General features: G+C 40.0%; 2 protein-coding genes across 9 annotated transcripts in view; one reads left to right on the forward strand and one right to left on the reverse strand.

Annotated features, from left to right (window-relative positions):
- LOC117246452 (adhesion G protein-coupled receptor L3) overlaps window positions 1-18907 on the reverse strand; it is a 322005-nt gene extending 303098 nt beyond the window's left edge. The window contains exons 1-2 of the mRNA XM_078164394.1: window positions 18766-18907; window positions 16096-16228 (exon numbers count right to left, since the gene is read on the reverse strand). The gene's annotated coding sequence lies outside the window, so the exon portion shown is untranslated. The remainder of the gene's footprint in view (window positions 1-16095; window positions 16229-18765) is intronic.
- The window catches only part of mpdz (multiple PDZ domain crumbs cell polarity complex component), a 57548-nt gene continuing 41183 nt past the window's right edge, over window positions 3439-19803 (forward strand). For all 8 annotated transcript variants that reach the window (XM_078164389.1, XM_033609958.2, XM_078164391.1 and 5 more), the window contains exons 1-11: window positions 3439-3572; window positions 7131-7217; window positions 8987-9153; window positions 13808-13969; window positions 14254-14393; window positions 14973-15186; window positions 15661-15783; window positions 16045-16242; window positions 16897-16999; window positions 18045-18133; window positions 18832-19066. In XM_078164389.1, coding sequence (XP_078020515.1) covers window positions 7202-7217; window positions 8987-9153; window positions 13808-13969; window positions 14254-14393; window positions 14973-15186; window positions 15661-15783; window positions 16045-16242; window positions 16897-16999; window positions 18045-18133; window positions 18832-19066 — 1447 coding nt within the window. In that variant the 5' untranslated portion in view covers window positions 3439-3572; window positions 7131-7201. The remainder of the gene's footprint in view (window positions 3573-7130; window positions 7218-8986; window positions 9154-13807; window positions 13970-14253; window positions 14394-14972; window positions 15187-15660; window positions 15784-16044; window positions 16243-16896; window positions 17000-18044; window positions 18134-18831; window positions 19067-19803) is intronic.

Here is a 19803-nt window from a genome sequence, read left to right on the forward strand (position 1 = left end):
ATGCCGTGTCCTTTACCAAGGCGCTTCCTGGGCCTAAAAATACTTCACTTTCCACTTGTAATCAAACTCACACCACATATTGCTTATTACACTTGAGTGCTTATTAGTCTAATACATTTGGCTTTTACATACTTGTGTGGGTGTCAGCATTAACTGTGTATGAGCATGTGGGTGTATTAATGATATCTTACTTGCAGTATTACAGTAAGTCTGCATGTGGTTGACAGACACGCTGAATGTGTATTGGACTGGCTTACTCGTGTTTTAATAGCAGAATGAACCACACAATTCTTGCCTGCCCGACATGCCCGATTCAACAAAAAAGGGTCATAATCAGACACTGATGAAATCTAAATCAAAACAGAAGTTCTTATGAATCCTGCCAAGAATGGATACCCTGCAGCAATGTAAGTAATAGGCCTACATTAAGAATTCAGGTCTGCTCCCTTAGTTATTTGCCCTACAATGACTCCAATATGTCTGAAAAGATTGACAGTTGTAGTATTCTCACTTTATAATATGAGTTAGATACGGAGCGCAGCATTTTGCTCAAGGGCGTATAAACTACAAACACTACTGCATCTGTGACACTTATGGGTCACTGAGGCCAGGTGTCTTCCAGTGTTATCACTTCAAGGACTTCATCCAGCTGCCTTAGACAAAATAACATGATTTTGGCAGTTTTTTTTGTTCTTGCAAACATCCATGTTAAGTAGTTATCCTTCAAATCCATTTTAATGTAATTCATCATTGTTTGGCCTATGAAAACTATGTGAGTGGTTTAGTACAGTCTAGGCTAAAATATTGTGTGACAGGCAGGGCTGAATTAACACAACATGGGCCCCTGTAGCAAATATAAGCTGTTAGGCCCCTGTTGACCCTGATAACGGTGCTCTGTGTATGTACATGTTGTCTCTAAATACCTCTTAAGTGCACAGTGCTGACTACAATATTTCATCGAGAGACCCATTAAACTAGGGCCTCTGGGTGGCTGGGGCATAGGGCAGGTACTCACTTGGTAAACCATTAGTCTTAGTGATAGGTATAAACATTAGATATAGGCCTGTATGTCTTAGTTTAGTGCATGGATGTCCCTGGTGCTTATTTATTGTATTTTTTAGAACATGTGCTTGTGCTTTAACTGGGCTGTACAAATTAAAATACCTGGGAGGACACTGTGAATTGAGCTGCTGATTTTGCTCTGATATACTCCAAAACTGCTACAATGGAGTATGATATATTTTGCACTATAGAGTGCCGCAAGGATGAGGTTTTTTTTTAGGCTGATGTGGAAGTCACCTTTGTTCCCTTTACAAAAAGCCAATGAGATTTTTCCATTGTCCAACTCCTTGTTTCTTCGAACAATAGGGCTCTCATTTTATTGTAGAGGGTCAGATTGGATTTACAAATGCACGCAAAATATATGTGCTGCAAGTAAGACGTTTTGTTTGTAGGCTAGTGTGGAACTTAGCGTCGCTCTGGTTCCCTCGGCAAAAAGCCCTTTGGATTTTTGTAAAAAAATAAGCTCTGTGGCAAACAAGTTCATGATACTTACACCTGTACTTACACCAGCAAGATAATTTTCACAAATTAGCACCATTTTTTAAGATTTCTGAGGCATAAATGCAATCGCCAGAAGCAAAAAGCTAATGTTAGGCTAAAAACCTACTACACAAGTGTCACATGACTTAACATCACCACCACAACAAGGCTGTAAAGCTGAGTTCTGCATGATGATGTTTGTAGTCTCATTTAGGCACCTATTAGCAGTCGTCTTTTTTAAAGACACCTAAAGGCTTCAAAATTCATGAGTGGGGTATTTACCGACATATTTTATGTCATAGAAAAAAACGTGAAAAGCCTGTGTAAACCACAGACCTTATTTCAGGCAGTTCGCCAAAAACCTATTCAAAAAATCCACTGACATTGAAATGAGTGCAAAAATGAAGGTGAAGAAAATACAAAAGTGATACTAATAAAATAAGCATATTCATATGCCTACACCAACAGATACAGTTACTCTCATATACACAATTAGTCTATCAACTGTCACTAAAGGCCACTCTGTAAAAGTAAGTTTTCAGTTGAGATTCAAAGACGTGAACATAGTCAGTTGATCTGATACTCAGTGGGTGGCTGTTCCAAAGTGGAGGAGTGAGAACTGAAAAGGCTCGATCACCTTTTGTCTTTAATATGAACTCTGGAGCAGTTGGAAGACCCAGACTAGCAGACCTGAGGGGCCTAGTTTGATAGGAGAAGCTCATCTTGAACTACTTTACACTGGCAGAATTTAGCACGATGACCAGCCTAATTACGTTTTTGTTTTGTTACTGTATTACCTAAATGTGTGAATAAATGCAAGAAATGAAATTCAAATAGCACTTTTTTTCTGAGGCAGGACTAGGGGTGGGCCATAATATCTTGTTCACGATAATACCGGCATGTTTTTTAATATCATAAGAAAAATCCATATTGTGATATTCAATATTTGCACTTGTTGACAAATTGACGTCATACTGTTACCCATGGCAACAACAAACATAGCTGAAAGCGCAATAATTAGCGACTCTGCAGTGGTTCCAAAAGAGAAGCAGCCTCAGTAATGTGGAATAAACTGACGTTCTGAATGTTTTATGAACAGCCCCAGACTTCTCAGACTCTTGTAGCGGGTGATTTTGTCGTAAACCTTTGGTGATGTAAACCTACGTGATGCTCACGGCTCAACCAAAAACTACATAGGCCTATATGTGGATGTGCAACAGTTATGGTATCATAACACAGGTTACAGCATGATGATTAGAGGAGAAATGGCAGAGCATAAAGGTCCAGGTGAAATTTGGGAGCTGTTTAAATGTCTAATTTGTGGTAGATTTTATTTTGTTGAACTATTATTGAGTTACTGTTGTTGCTCACAAACAAAATATGGGATATCATTTTTGATTATTTTTTACTGAATATTTGAAGGTGAACTGGTAAACTTGTAAAACTATATCACTTATTTAGTTGCAATACTGTTTTCTTAATAATAAAATATACATTTTTTTTTTTACTAATTTGTCATATCGCCAAGAATAGCGTTATCGCAAAAATACCCTGAATTGACCCCTTGGCAGGACCCCCAGACCCTGTTGGATTGTGCCCCCCCATCTCAAACCAAGTTACGCCCCTGCCTGAGATACAAGAGGTAGAGATGCTGAAATGGTTTTAGCCCATCAGTAAGTAATAGTAATTGATCACCCAGCCTGTTTATCAGTTTATTTCCTCTCTGAATGTTTTCAGTGCACTTGAAATAACTCAGCTGAGTGTCAGTATTTTATCATCCGAGCCTGGAGCTGGGAGCTGGGAGCTGGGAGCCAGGCCTAACATGTCAGGCCTAAGTGTCAGGGCAACCAGCAAGCGGCGCTTCAGCCCCAGCTCAACTCTGTGTGAGCCGCTACCGCTGAACATGTCCAGAGAGGATCGAGTTACACTACGCCCCATCTTTAAGCCCCAGTCAGTGCGCTGTTAGCCGCAGGACAACAGAGGATAGGATAGGATACTGGCCGCCGGGGAACTGTCGGCTCCACACTCATGTAAGTGATCATTTTCCGACCAGTTTCCATCGAGGGAATGTTACTTTGGGGATATAACAACTTGAGCTTTTGCAAGAGTCGCCTTTGTTAGCTACACTGTCGCTAATGAAAGGAAAATACTCTGAGACGCCTGTTGTTGCTGTGGGTCACTAAGCAACAAAAGACGGTGTTAAAGCTGCTTTTAGTGTCTCGTTTCAATCATAAAGTATTTCCTGTGCACTATTTGTAGCCACCGTGGGTATTTTGTGACGTAAACCTGCCATACTGTGTAACTTCTTCACCGTGTCCCTGTCGGAAGCCTGTTGCTTTCTGGCTCCATGGATGAGATGGGAAAGAAGGAGGAGGAGGAGTTGAGAAAAGCGGATTGTCCCAAGTGCCTGGGCGACTTTATTCAAAATACGAGCAAACCTGACAGGATTTACCAACAATACCTTTACTTCTATTGTAGTAAACGCTTTATTACGACCAGCAAGTGTTGAACTGGGACGTACCCGACCGACGCTGCCCATTATTTTGGAGAAGAACCGCGCGACACAATGACAACCCGTTATTATTAGCTATTTGTGGACACCGCAAAGCTCACACATGACTTCACCAACGATTATTCTCGGAGGCAAATGTCCTCCCGAAGCTCCCGTGTGTTTTGGGTTGAAGTCCACTGTGTAACAGTAGTTATTAAGTTCCTTCGGCCTTCTGTGAATCATTACAAGCCACTGCAACCTTAAGAGTCAATCACTGCTGCTCATGCTTAAGAATCCCAACCACGTACCTTCAATGCATTTGAACGGACACATATGTCCCTGAAGGCAACACCTATAGCTAATATTTATACAGCTATAGTCATATTATTGTAATAGCTCAGGAAAAAATGGTGTACACCCACTACTGGACAGCTTATAGAGACAAAATTACTGCTATAGCCCCAGGACCATATTGGAATACTATATTAATGTGTATTTATTAAACCTGAAGTGCATATATTTCTATTTTACTGGATACCAGTAGTCATTTGAATCATCATTTGGATGGTCATTTCAGTAGCAGTAATAGAGAAGTAACGATAACCAGATACATGTAACACTAATATTGTTTCCCGCAACAATTTATTGTATCTGTACATATATATTATTACAGAAAATTCAGCTGCTATCAAAAGTTAAGTCAGGGTGTCTGCAGTCTTAAAATGTCTTAAATTAGTTTTCTTAAAAACTTTGAATTGTCTTAAATTCAGATTCGACAGGTCTTAAATATTTTTGTCACATTACCTTGAAATTTTCTCTTACAAAGTCTTAAATTGTCTTAAATTCAGATTCGATAGGTCTTAAATATTTTTGGTCACATTAGCGTGAAATTTTCTCTTAGAAAGTCTTAAATTGTCTTAAATTCAGATTCGATAGGTCTTAAATATTTTTGGTCACATTAGCGTGAAATTTTCTCTTAGAAAGTCTTAAATTGTCTTAAATTCAGATTCGATAGGTCTTAAATATTTTTGTCACGTTACCATGAAATTTTCTCTTACAAAGTCTTAAATTGTCTTAAATTCAGATTCGATAGGTCTTAAATATTTTCGGTCACATTAGCGTGAAATTTTCTCTTAAACAGTCTTAAACTGTCTTAAATTCAGATTCGATAGGTCTTGAATATTTTCAGTCACATTACCGTGAAATTTTCTCCAGCCTGACAGACCCACTGACACTTTAAAATCATTGGATAGACCAAAGAATTGCAAAAATAAATAGCATTTATGACAGCAATGTGATATTGTTTTCTTTTTACATTAAACACATTAAATGTAAACTCACCCAATTGTTGTTATTTTTCCATACTATTCATTTTGAACTGACATCAGAGTGTTTACTTGGAAAGAGTACTCACATGTGTACAGGTTTGGTCTTTTCTCAATACTACCTTAATTTCATATAAGGTCTTTAACGTAACCTGTAATGTAACCTGTAAGTTAAATTTTACACCAGTACAACAAAACAAACCCAGCTATTTACAGGTCTGAGATAAATAAAACACACAGTGGGCCACATACTGTATTTAGAAAGCTCATTAGTCAGTTCGAAAGTTATAAAGTGGTGGATGAAGCAAATGAAATGAACATAAACAAACCGGTGCTGCTGTGATCCTGTTTTCACATGTACTGAGCTATTCTAAGAGCCTATACAGGGCTTTTAATTGTCTTACCAATCTCCTTTAATCGTGTAATGTCGCTCTCCCTGAGTCATGCTCGTAACAAAGCCACTTCTAAAGTCAAGTGTGATGTTCCTAAGATGGGAGTTGACAGCCATGACACCACTGATAACCGCATTAGTCAAATACAAAACACATAACTACCTATTATCATTAGGTGATGTGTCAAGGCTTTCACAGGCTATATTTACAAAGTCTGATTCAAGCCTGTGATAAATACATGCAGCACATGTCAGTTAATGGCAACATGTCAATGTATAGTCTGTCAAACATTGTAAATCAGATGTATACAGAGCTATGGTGGGTCATCAAAGAAGAGATATCTATATTTTCAAATTTACAACTGGTGACTGAAATGTTGACGTGGAGCTGCAACAATTAATTGATAAGTCAGCTGTTAAAAAGCAGTCAGCAATTACTTGATAATGATTTAATTGTTTTAGTTATTTTCTAGCAAGAATGCCAAATAGTTTGATGGATTCAGCTTCTCAAATGTGAGGATTTGCTGTTTTTCTTTGTCATACGTGATAGTAAACTGAATATATTTGCGTTTTAGACTGCTGGTTGAATAAAACAAGCTATTGCAATAGATCATCTTGGGCTGTGGGAACTTCTAATGGGCATTTTCACCATTTTCTGACATTTTGTAGACACAACAATAAGTCGATTAAATGAGAAAAATAATCAGCAGGTAATCATATGATAAAAAGTAATACATGCAGCCCTATTAAGATGCAAGCAGGGTGTTGCACTAGTTTTAAAATAACTGATAAGACTGTTCGCCTGAATATGATTATTAATCACCAGAGTGTTGTTTCAGGAAGAAGTATGGTTATATTTATCTGATAGGAGTAAAATGGATAATCATATTCAATGCCGGCTGCAGACGTGCGGTGCATATTACAAAACTTCTGCAAAATTGCACTGAATGAAGTCCCAGGAATGTAAATTACAAAATGTTAATCCATCAATAAGAGCATTAGTTAAATATAAGGGAACTAACAACCTACAGTCGATGTGTGCTCAAACAGACGCACTGCACCATCGCGCTGGGGACTCAGTAAATAGCCCACAGTTCTTCAGCACAATGGTTACTCTGTGATGTTATGGTGAAGCATTCTTAAGAGATAAATATGGCCCTGACGGAACGGAAATAAATCCATTTTCCCTTTCATGTTGACCTTTCGAATAGAGAGGTTTTAAGAAGTTGGGTGCAGAGGAGAATGAGCCGTTCCAGCTCTTACTTCCTGTTTGTATCAAGTGTGTTGTGGAAGTTCAAAAAAGACGAGTGAATTTGTGCCCTGATATTCAGTTCTCTGACTGTTAAGGAAAAGACGTAACACATTATGTTGTTCTTTGCAGGCCTTGGAAAAGGGGAAGAGTTTGAAATTGCTGTTAATGGGGAGAAATCACATTTACCTGGAGTTCTAAAAATGATAGAAACAATGGGTAAGTAATGTTTTTTATTGTTTAATAAACAAAAGACTGAGTCAGTGTGTTATTTAGTATGATTGAAAATATATGATAAATAAATGATGGTAGTGAAGAAAGCAGTTTATGACTGTGTATCCTGTTTTTATCAAATGTTCTTCTCTTCTTCCTCTATCTCTGATTAAACAGGCTGCGCTTTAGTGTCGCCAATACTCAGTTTAATTAAGATTCAATACCATCATAATAAACAAGACAAAACATGAAATATTGCCTTCGCACGCTCACAGTGTTATTTTTAATCTCCATATCTAAAATGAGCATTTTTTGCAGAGGGGTTCGGTCTAGTCAGTTGGGTGTCCGTCTTTGCTGGCTCTGCATCCGTATTTGGCTCCTACTGGGAGTTTCTCTCAACCAATGTAAGAGGCACTGGATTCAATTCAAGGCTTGTGGACTGCCAATGTTGCCATATCTGATAATGTTGCCATATACTTGATTGTTTGTTTGTCCCCATAGAGATTTATTTGTCCAACTGTCACACATGGAGCCAAATTGGTGCTGCCAGCTTCTTTCTTTAAAGCCGCAATCTGTGGTCACTCTCAAGACTGGCGTGTTGACCGTGTACTTATGAGCTACCAACTGTAATGTGCAGGTTGGGGAAATGGTGTATTACACGCCAGTTTTTGGTCGTGCGAGAATTGCGGATTAAATAATTTCAATTTTACCTCATACTTAAAGAAACTGTATTTGGAAGTAAGGAATTCAATTTAAAATGTGATATATTTTTAGTGAATCAAACTCAGACTGCAATTTCGACAATTTTAATAGTGTCATCCTTATGCTCTGCTCCAGGACCAGCCTGTCTGGAATACACTCTAATGCAAAAAGAGTACCACACACATGCATGCCACATTTTGGTAGGACTCCTCATTATGCTCACTGAGGCAGGGGCAATGAAAATGATAGGTACCTGCATAGGACCAGTGGCAAACCAAAAAAAAGAAAAAAGAAAAACCTGCTGAGGCCTCAGTGTTATTTGCTTGTTTACAACCTTTGCTCAAACAACAAAGCTTCTAAGTGCAAAAAGTGCTTTGGACCTTGTGCACGCCCTATTAGGTGTTAGTCACAGTTGGTGAGCTTTGGAAATTGCTTCATTTTTGTCCAGATGACGTTGGGCTGGCCCATCCTCACTAACAAGCCACTCTGGAGTTGCTCGATTGTGGGGCTTATGCAGGGTCCAGCAAGCAAACTGTGGAGGGTCTGCTTCTTTTATCTATTCCTCCTGATACCCATTCAATGCTCCTGTGCAACCCACCATTGACCCTAAAGGCAAAAAAGGAAACATTGCTATTCTGAAGACAAACAGTGCAAGTTTTTTTTTTCCCCCCTGTGGTGCAAAACCCAATGCTACGTGATTTCAATATAGTAAGGTCTGTCGAGCACCAGCCGTACCTAAGCCTACAGGTTGAGATGTGTGGCTCTCTCCATCCCTCCTCTATGCTTATTTACATATAATTGTAAACAAAGAAATAAGTGAAATAAGGTACGGAATACTATATATATATTTGGAAAAGTATGTGGCATAAAGCAAAACTAAATAAGGATATTTAAATGAAAAAATGAGGCCATGTCCAAACACCCTTCCCCGTCTCGCTATCTCTGCCCATGCACTGATAAAGCCTGTGTCCTCACCACCTCTCTCTACCTCTATCTCTCCCACGCCTGCTTCTCCCTGCATCCACTCCTTCACTCGGGCCGGCGCTGTCACTGAAATATGCGACGGATTGCAGATACACAGCGTGCCTTGCAGGCGGTGGAGCGTCTCCAGGCCAAACTGAAGGAGCGGGGGGAGGTGCCCACTGAGGAGAAGCTCAGCCTGCTCAAATCAGTGCTCCAGAGCCCCCTCTTCCACCAGATCCTGGCCTTGCAGAAGTCCGTCCAGCAAATCAGAGACCAGGTAAACGCCACATTATCTGACTTTATCCAGGTTTTGTCATCGTAGCCTGTAGGCCCACGCATTCATGATAATACAATAAACAATACTATTTCACCTATTAAGAGTTGTTCAGTTTTAATTGACATGTAAACAATGCAGTACTCATTACTGAGCCTGTGAGACTGTGGACATGTTAAATTAGAATGGCAGTGCTGAATTCACCTAAGTGGTGCTGGGTTCCCAGGGTGCTATGGTCCCATGAAAGGTCATTAAGAGGTTACAAGGTTATGGCCATTTAGAGTTCTGCCTGCATTAAAAGTATATGAGTATAAACTGCCAAAATGCCAGATGGCAGCATCACTTTGTGTTAGCACATAACTAATATAAAGAGAAGTCGTCCTGTTTGATGAGAAATAAGAGCTAGTTTATCTGTTTTTATTATCATCATGTTGGATGAGGTGGGACTCAGGCAGAGGTAATATAAAGTGACAGTCACAGTTGTTGTGTTTGTGTAGAGAAGTGCTTACACCCTGCAGACTATGTAGACACCAAACACCAACACCCATGGCTTAGCTCTGGTGACATTTTGATGTTTAGATATGAACCTACCCAGACCTAGAAGGCAAGATAAAATCACAATACTGTGTATGTGTCAGTTACAATGGATTCTGATATTAAAGGATAGGTTTGCAGTTTTTCAGGTTTATCTTTAAACAATATTAGCTTGCCCATATGTACACTGAAAGAGTTACTGGTCGCTGTTGGTAGTGGCCACAAAGAGTTCCCATCCTTGAGAGGGTACTTTGCTGATTTACAATGTGGGTTGTATGTGTAAATGAACTGTGGTAAACTTCCCTCTGTTGAACCAGTGCCTAGATCTCCCTGTTCCCCTCCCAGCAAAGCTCCATCGAGTGACGCAAAACATGCCATTCAGAGGAGTTTCGCCGGCTCTCGGGCTGTTGCTCAAACTATAGGATATACTTCCACATTTTCACCTGCCACACATGCCGCCACCATGGACACAAAGAGCATAGCAGTGGATCGAGACACCACCACCCAAAACTTAGACGAATCTCTGAACAAATGTTAAAACTAAGCAGTGCTGATCAAATATAAACCAAAATTATGTTACTGTGTTACCTATTTCTCACCTTAAATCTTCTTTAGAAACATATTTTAGTGCACAGGAAGCGGGCACCATACTGTTTCCTGCAAAAATTGACATCAAATTTTTCTTGCGTCATATGTTTTCAGAAACATGTTTTAGCTTACTTTTTAACTGTAATACAAGATCGTTTGTTACCAGCTGGCCAACACTGTGTTAAACGGACAAGTTTACTTTACGTCACCTACCAGCAGGAGTGTTTATTGGTCTGCTACAGCGCTGCGCATTCTGGTAGGTGTAGGTTTTCTACCTCTTGGGCAAAAACAAAAGCCACTGCCCTTTTTCTCTGTTTTCTCTACCCATTTACCAACAATTTCAAAAGTGTTTGCGTCTTTCTACTGCATAGACAGCCCAGTTTTATAAAAAAGTAGGGGTGTCAATTGATTAAAATATTCAATTGCGATTAATAGCATAATTGTCCATAGTTAACTCCCAATTAATCCCACATTTTTTATCTGTTCGAAATGTACCTTGAAGGGATATTTTTCAGGTTTTTAATACTATTATCAACATGGAAGTGGACAAAAATGCTTGATTTATGCAAATGTATGTTTATTATTAATGCAATAATCCAAAATGATGACAAATGCTGTCCAAAATATTCTCCACAGTAACCTCAAAGGTACTGTATGCTCAAAAAATATGCTGAACGCACACCATGGCAAATTCAAGCCCAACAAGCAACAACAGATAGACATATTAACCTGAATGTAACATTACTTAGCAATACTAACACAATGTAGTGTCCAATGTTACACTTGTAAAGGTTAACTAAGCATCCCCTGTTTTTAAGTAGCTCGACGTATTCCAGTGGTAACTCAATTCACATTGTCAGTAAATGAGAATAACTTTGGTATTGTTAAAAGAACCATCAGGCAGGGCTTTGAAGTTGAATTGCCACCAAGAGACACCTTTCTTTATCCATATCTGCTCACAGAGCTTTGTTCCTTCTTGCCATCCACAACGTCACTGCTGCATCGTTTTCTGATTTCCCAAACTATGGGGTGAGCCGAGGGTCATAATTACAGAGGGCACAGGCATTAATTGCGCATCAGAAGAATTAGTGGCATTAAAAGGAATTTGCGTTAACTTGTTATTAACACTTTAACTTAAACAGCTCTAGTAAAAAGAGAATCCCTCCTGCAGTGAAATACTTCTTCAAGTGGTTCCAATGTAGGTGATGGGCGACAAATAACAATATAGGAAATACAAGACTTCAGCAGTCTGAATTAGCCAAATTAAGTGGTGGTATTCCCATGTTAGTTGTTTCACAGACTGTGTTTCCTTGCTGACCTATGAAGGAATATCAACACAAAGAGGGAATTTTGTGACCTTTCGTGACTTAATCAAACTAACACAGGCTGTTAAAGCCTCATATTAGCTTTGGCTGATCTTTACAATGCATTTTTGCACACGACTGTGGAATCACATTAAGAAGGGCAAGCAAAACAACTGCAGCATGTTATAATGCTTTTGATGTACATATGGGCTTGTAAGTATTGTTTTAAGACTGATTTGAAGTCACATGTCAGTGGTTACATAATAACTGCCCCATTGATCAGAGGGAGGTACAACTGAAAGTGCTGCATTACCTGTATCACAGCAAGGCTACAATATTTCCCATACCCATATTCTCCACAATTGCTACTGCCTTTATCTTCTCTGTTTCCTGGGTGACCTCACTGATTCTGTTTTTGGCTCGCTCACACCCCCACCAATTTTAAATCCCCATCCCCAATAGTGTTGCTGCTATGGCCAAATTGCTGTCAGGGTTCACATGAGCCAGATATAATATGGGTACACGAGCAGAGATAGTTGGTCTAAGTCAGGAACTCTTTTTCAAGCTGATTCTCTCCATTGAGAATAGAACATTTGAGTGGAAGGAAAGAGCTCTTAAGTCACAGTGGAAAGGGGCCAGGGTAAGCGTTTGAGAAATAGAGACGAAAATATGTGAGCTATGCGGTGGGAGGCAGGGATGCTAGAGCTTTTTACCCCTTGTGGAATTTAGATTATAAAAGCCCTGCTGGCATTTTTGTGTGCTGGCGATTTAGCTTATTTCAAAAGAGGTACATTCCTACTGTGTGTGTGTGTGTGTGTGTGTGTGTGTGTGTGTGTGTGTGTGTGTGTGTGTGCTGATGTGTTTGTTTGTTTTACTAAGCAAAATTTATCAAGCAGCCATTCATCATAAATTCCCCTCAGATCTTGAAATGGACCCATTCCACATTGTAAAAATGGTAAAGAGATGTGTTTGAGAAACTGCAACAAGTCAGTGTTAGGTTTTTATAGAGCTCCCAAGCCCAACTGCACTTGTTTGGCCCCTCTTTAAGCAGAACCAATTTGGAGAGAGGGTGCGTTTTCTGTTTTGTTTTGAGACAAGAGCCAGACACATAAACACACACTGTCCGTCTTCTGGCTCTGCTAGTTAGGCCATGCACAGCCCATGTCGCTATGGCGACAAGGCCCCACTCTCCAATGGGAAAGAGGTCGCTGTGTGAAGTGGGGCAGAAACAATTTCTTAAATGTGCAAGAACCAAACTGGAACTTTAATCCTCTTAGCCAGGCCCCAGCTAACAAAGCTCATGCATGAGGACAGCAACTTAGCAGCATGCTACGCTAAGTTAGCCCGGCCCATAGGGTTTTTGTTTGCAGTGTGCAGCACTAATGTGTCCTGTCCAATGGAGTTTTGTTTCTCAGGACTAATCTGGGACTGTATTTGAACGAGCCATAATTTACAGTACATGTTTCCAAAGCTGAAAGTTGTGCAGTTAACTTCTCAAAATGCAAATGCACAAGTTCACAAGGACAGCTTTAGCTTGGCAATGCCATATGCCAAATGGAGTGTTTATGAAATTATTGCTGTGTATTATGTCCGTCCTTTTGAATCCATTTCAGTGGTCATAAACATTATGCCCTTTGGCTAATGAAATTGGAAAAACACTGTTTTATGTAGTTGTCTCGTTCATGTAATTCATCTGTCACACAAGTAAAGTCATTGCTGTAATTAAAACCCAAGCATATTAAGGCATCCAGATGGCCAGTGATGCTTTTCCCCCACCGTGATAGAAATATTGTATTTGGAGCCTAGTCATTGCTGGAACATCAGCTAAGAGCCATTATACCCTGAAGGATTAGGCTGCCATAGATCCAGCTAATCATGGTAGGATAACAAACTGTCTGGCATCCCAGTGGTTTCAGACACTCAGACTTCAGGGTTTTGGTGTCTAAAATTAAACTTGCTAAATGTTTACCTCCACAGTAGGAATGAGTCATGATGTTTTGTTTTTTTCTTTGAACTTTTAATTATCTTTGATTGGATTATCGCCAGCAATTGCTGCTCTCTGCAGGAACATTTTGCAGAAACACAAAGCTGTTATGTAGCTGCAGACTGGAAACCTAACACACAGCATAACATTTATGTTTAGGTGAAAATACAAATCAGAATAATCTGTCAGTGCAACATCTGTTGTTTTCAGCGTAACTCACTGCATGTTTATGTCTTTATTTTTCCAGGGGAGTGTCCCAGCGTCACGTGCGAGTGACCTTGACGATCACGTGGCAGCAGTCAAGCCCAATGGCGGTCATGTTTCCTACGCAGAAATATCAGCTTCTACACTTATCAATGGCAAGACATCATCTGAAGAATTCGAACACGTGATTCACTCCATGGCGCAGGTATAGACAACTGAAAAGCCATTTAATTGGCCTATATGTTTTAATACACACACAAAAATCAACACCTCATCTATAAACAGCTAGATTACCTTGAATAGGTCTTTCTTAACTCACATCAAATATTCAAAGATAGTCAAAGACAAGATCTACAGGCTGCACGCTGTGTTCTTTACTCTTGAGGCACTTCAAATAGACTTCTAAAGGCTGCCTGCAGCTTTGATGCTATGCTGAATCAGTATGGGGCCAAATTGTATACACTGCATATGCGTGTGTGTATGACCCAGGGGCGATTCGTGACGCACGTGGACCTGCTGAAGCCAGCATCAGGAGGCCTGGGGTTCAGCGTGGTGGGCCTGAAGAGCGAGAACCGCGGAGAGCTCGGCATCTTCATACAGGAAATTCAACCGGGAAGTGTGGCTGACTGGTATGTGAGAATCAACATGCCATCATTCAAAGACTGATTTGAATCTTAGCACATAAAGTCAACATTCCAGAAAAGTTTTACAATATTTGGATGATGAAATAAAACTGAAATAGAATTAAGGAATTAGAGAAGTCCATTTCCATCTTACAAATTGGCCATTTTACCAGAAAGGAAAGTTTTTACAACTTGTTTGAAGTCAATATTTTTGCACAGACTGTGGCTTTCTGATGTTTTCTGAAAATTAAAACTACTTTTCAAGCCTTCAGAACATCTCAGAGCTTGCTTGCCATAATGTTACTCAAACAGGAACATAACTAAATGTGTAGTTATTACCTGCACATTTCTGTCTGAGAGAAATTTGACAAAAACTGGAAAAACTGTAAGAACAAATGAAAAAAGTTACACTGTCAGCGAGTAGACCGTGAAATATTCTTTTACTCTCTGTGAAAATGAGGAAACAGATGAGAGTAATTACCTGATCAGAGGCAGAATTAGTGAACATCTCAGAGGCTTTGACACCATTTATCGCATTATGTCCTGCTCTTTCACCATGACACTGCATACTCCTCTCCCCTACAGCGACGGGAAGCTCAGAGAAGCTGACCAGATCTTAGCCATCAATGGCCAGCCCCTGGACAACACAGTGACCCACCAGCAGGCTATAGCCATCCTGCAGAGTGCTGCGGAGAGGGTGCAGCTCACGGTGGCAAGAGGTCCGATACCTCAGCTGGCCAGTCCGGCGGTGTCCCGCACGCCCTCTGCTGCCAGTACACTGTCAGCCAACTCCAGCGCGGTACAGATACATATTCACACTAATGTCACGAGTGAAACTTGCAATTTTACGCCCACTTGTTTAGTTTGAGAAGAAATGTGCAAACAGATCTTTGCAAGAAATATGGAATAGAGAACAAGATCCGCATGAAGAGACTACCTACACACATGCTTGCTTTGAGTGTAGCACACATGGAACATAATCACACAGATACACAGAGACACAACTGAGCAGAGAAGTAGCTCCTGCAATCCAACAAGACACACAGCGAACACAAATACTTGCTTCGTATCAGAAAAAATGCAGCTTTGCTAAAACTACTGATTAAAAGTTATTCTATTTTTACACTGGACAAGACAACACCATATCTCAGGAAAAAAACACCACCTGCATTTTTCAGCCAAAGCCTGATCTGACATTTTTGGTTCGATAAATAAATCTCTTTCTACAGTACATTCATTATCTTTACTGTTTCCTCTCTTTTACTGTACTTAGTGGCAGCACGTGGAGACGATTGAGCTGGTCAACGATGGCACTGGTCTTGGCTTTGGTATTGTGGGAGGAAAGACCACCGGGGTTATTGTCAAAACCATCCTTCCTGGAGGCATAGCTGATCAGGTGATTGCACAAATGCATCGCCACTTTCTTTTGGAATTTGCTTTCAGAGAGTTTCGCATTGTTTATGCAGTGTTAAAGGCAATTTTTTTAATGTCCCAGAGAGACGACTGTTGTCAGTTAGGTATAATAAGAATTGTAAGCAAGCACATAATTAACTGTCACTCTCATCTTTTGTTTGGAACTGAGAGTGTCATTATGGGTTTGATTTCCAGTGAAGCTACATGATCTAAGTCAGAAAAATACTTTTTTTTTTTACCTCAGGATGGACGCCTGCGCAGTGGAGACCACATCCTGAGAATAGGAGACACTGACCTGCACGGCATGGGCAGCGAGCAGGTGGCGCAGGTCCTCAGGCAGTGTGGCAACAGGGTGAAGCTGGTGGTTACTCGGGGTCCCGTGGACGAGAATCCCTCCCTCTCTGCCGTCATGCCTGTGGTGCTCCCCACTGTCAACGAACAGGTTAGAAGGGCTGTTTGACTCTGAACCAAGAATATGGCAGGCATTTGATACAAACTCTTACAATATGGAAATGTGACACACTCAAATGGTTTCATTATTCGGAGGATCACTGTAGTACAGCATGTTCTCTGTAACAAATGATCAAACAGATGATTGATCACCATATCCGACACACACAGAGGTATACGCTGAAAACAAGAACACTAAGGACTTAAAGTTCAGGTCTTTCATCTCCACTTGTATCCTTTTTGTACTCTTGACAGCTCTGAATAAATGGATTTTAAGAAAATAACATGTTACATTAACTGTGACTCACGCGTTGGAGAGCAAACATTGCTTTACTTGCTCGAAAAAACGCACTTAAAAACAGCAATTTCATGGCTATTCTCAACACTCAGCCCCATTTAAACATGAATGAAATTCAGTGACTCACTATACGAATGACATCATATCCTTTTGATAGCACACATTAGTGTTTTTATGGCTACCAGGTTCAAAGCATTCATTGTTAACGTACACAAAAAAAAAGTATTTTGGTGCCCGCATGGTGCAGCTGGATGACATTGTGCCGTGACTTGCTTTTCTTCTGTTGTCAAGTGAATCATCCTTTACTTTTATTTAGTTTATTTGTCATTCCCATTAATCTTTTCACAGGGCTATGAGGAAGAGGAGGATGAGGCATTTGATGTGAGCCTTACCAAAAACACACAGGGGCTGGGGATCACTATTGCAGGCTATGTTGGTGATAAAAATTCAGGTGAGAAATGTCAGACTGCCTTTAAAGAATAGATGACCATTTAAATTTAATTATCATACTGATGTTTTACTACCTCTGTGCTTCAGTAAATACACATTAAAGCTGCGATGACTCATATTTTTCTAGCCTGTAAACAATCGATGAAATGTATAATATGAAAGGGGCTGGTCATAGTGATAGCTCAGGTAGTGTTTTAGCATCTTTCAGCTAATTGTTTTGTTTTCTAGGCCAGTGAGCTCTGCTTTTATCAAGCCGTAGCAGCTCTTTTCAGCAGACGAAGCTCTGATAAAACCACATTACAACACACATTACTTCTTTCCAACACCAAATGGTGGACAGACAAAGATAGCTTGGAGCATTTAGCAGCAAAAGACACAGAGTGCAAACACAGCTAATGCGTTCAGATTGAATCAGGCAGACAGGTGGATGCCAGATTGGATATCGTTTTAGTGGGCGATAGCAGGACAGTAAAATTAGGAGAGGCTAGCAGAGAATATCACTGACGGCAGGTGTAGATGGCACTTGCATTAAACAGACACACACAACTTCAAAAGAATGTCACTGTTGCTCCATGTCTGCTGGATGTGACTGTTTGCTCATATATTAGCTCCAATTAATTTATAGTAGGTAGTGTCAGTGTCAGTGTTTTTAGCTTTTTCCACTGCCCCCAAACTGTCCAAAATAATTTCAACTTTAAAAAATCCTCTCACTTTGATTTCCCTTTAAAATGTAGCAGTTAGCCGCAATATACTGGGACAGACCACAGACAGAGTTTCATTCTAAGCTGCTGTATTCATTGAATGGAATTGAATATTAAATGGCCTTGGCTTGAAACGCTTTATTTTTCAAGGTTAGCATAAGTACGCTGGGTTCATCACATCATTGTTTATGACTTATGTAATATTGAAACAGGCTCACTAATGCTGACTTTTGACATCAAAGTGAAACATCTGTTTGCTCTTCTCCTTGGGTCTTATTTAAGGTCATGATTCATGGCTATGTCCCTCATCTCTTTAATTTTTTTGTACCTGTTCTGACTCCTCAGAGCCCTCTGGCATTTTTGTTAAGAGCATAACAAAAGACAGTGCCGTAGATCAAGATGGCCGTATTCATGTCGGAGACCAGATAATAGCTGTAAGTACCCCAATTATGCTCTTTGTAGCTATTACTATTTCCTCTGTCTTCAGTGGCATGAGGTAAAATATGCAGTGAATGTTTAATATAATCTATTATAGTGATCACATTTAGTCAATGGAGGGTAATTATGAGATGCATAATGAATAATTCACAATTAACTGATAGTTCATAAAGTGTTTTGAGCCTTGAATTGGCACACAGAGCAATTAAGATTTTTTTTGCATTACTGTAGGACATTAACAATGGAGTTAAACTGTGTGTAATTTCTTGGATCATTTCAAACATGAGTTAATGTTGCCCTGTGATTTCCAAAGTTCTCACAAACTCATGTTTTGTTCTGGTGTGTATGTGCTTGATTAAGTTTTGTTCCTAAGCGTAAATGATAATGTGCTTTGGGACCCTACTTAGGAACTTAATAAACACTTAATTGACTGTGAATTCTTTAACTTATGCAGTATTTACCTGACTTAAATGATGGAAATAATTAAAGCCAATAGCTAAAATAGATGGGAATACCCATGTGCAGCAATCTGTTTCTATGCCTGCTGGTGTTTATGATCACTTTGATTAATGTTGTTTCAATTTCACCTCTATCAACAAGAATATAGATGGCAAGTCAGCACACTCACAGTGTCAGCACAAGCTGTTCTGGCCCTTGTTTAATCCATGGGCTCACAAATGATCGCCCTCTGCAGGTCGATGGCGTAAACATCCAGGGATACACCAATCAGCAGGCAGTGGAGGTGCTCAGACACACGGGCCAGACAGTCCACCTTAAGCTGATCCGGCGGGGCTTCAGGCCTGACGAGATCCCCCCCGCCGTGGCCCCCAGTGTCACCATCCTGCCCCCCTCCACCACCATTCCCACCACAACCATGGTCATGATGGAGCTGGAGCTGGAGAGGAAGAAGGCTGAGGAGGCTGCTCAAGGTAGGAGGGATGAAGTGCGAGAAATTTAATGAGGACAGACGAAAACACATTCCTTGTTACTCATCGCCCTGTCAAAAAAAGTTGTCATTTGATGTGTAAATGCAGCTCAGACAGGATGATGCAGTAACGAGTGACTCCAAATGGAAATTTCAGTCATTTTTATCAATATAGCTAAAATCCAGAAACAGAGATGTCTCTATGAAAAACACTGATTTCACTTTTACTCAAATGCAGTCCAAATTGATGTCAACATTTTGATTCATTAATGAGAAAGGTGGCCCGCTACTGAATATGCAGCAGGTGTCGTTATCACATCAGAGAGGATTTATTTGTTAATATTTTGTGAAAACATTTTTCACCGTCCTTAATACCAAAAAATGAATCACTTTTTGTCTGTTAGAGGGCTCCTCCTAATAACAGCAATAGAATGAGTACGCCCACGTTACTGGCCATCTTTTCCTAATAAGAGAGGGAAATGCACTCATTATTAATAATAACTGACAGAGGCCAGGAGGACTAAACTATTTCTTCTAACATTAAAAAAACTTTGTGAAACAATTTCTGTCAAGTCCTGCCACCCTCATTCGTTATTATATTGCACTGGCTGGTCTGACTCAACAGCAAAGAAAGAACCCAGAGCTTTCCATCATGTTTAGACCCTGAAATATATCCAGTAATAAATCAACATATGATGCTCAACACTTGACAGGCATCCACATAACTTAAGACATTGAGAG

The sequence above is a fragment of the Epinephelus lanceolatus genome, chromosome 22 (assembly GCF_041903045.1).
Source record: "Epinephelus lanceolatus isolate andai-2023 chromosome 22, ASM4190304v1, whole genome shotgun sequence".
NCBI lineage: Eukaryota > Metazoa > Chordata > Actinopteri > Perciformes > Serranidae > Epinephelus > Epinephelus lanceolatus.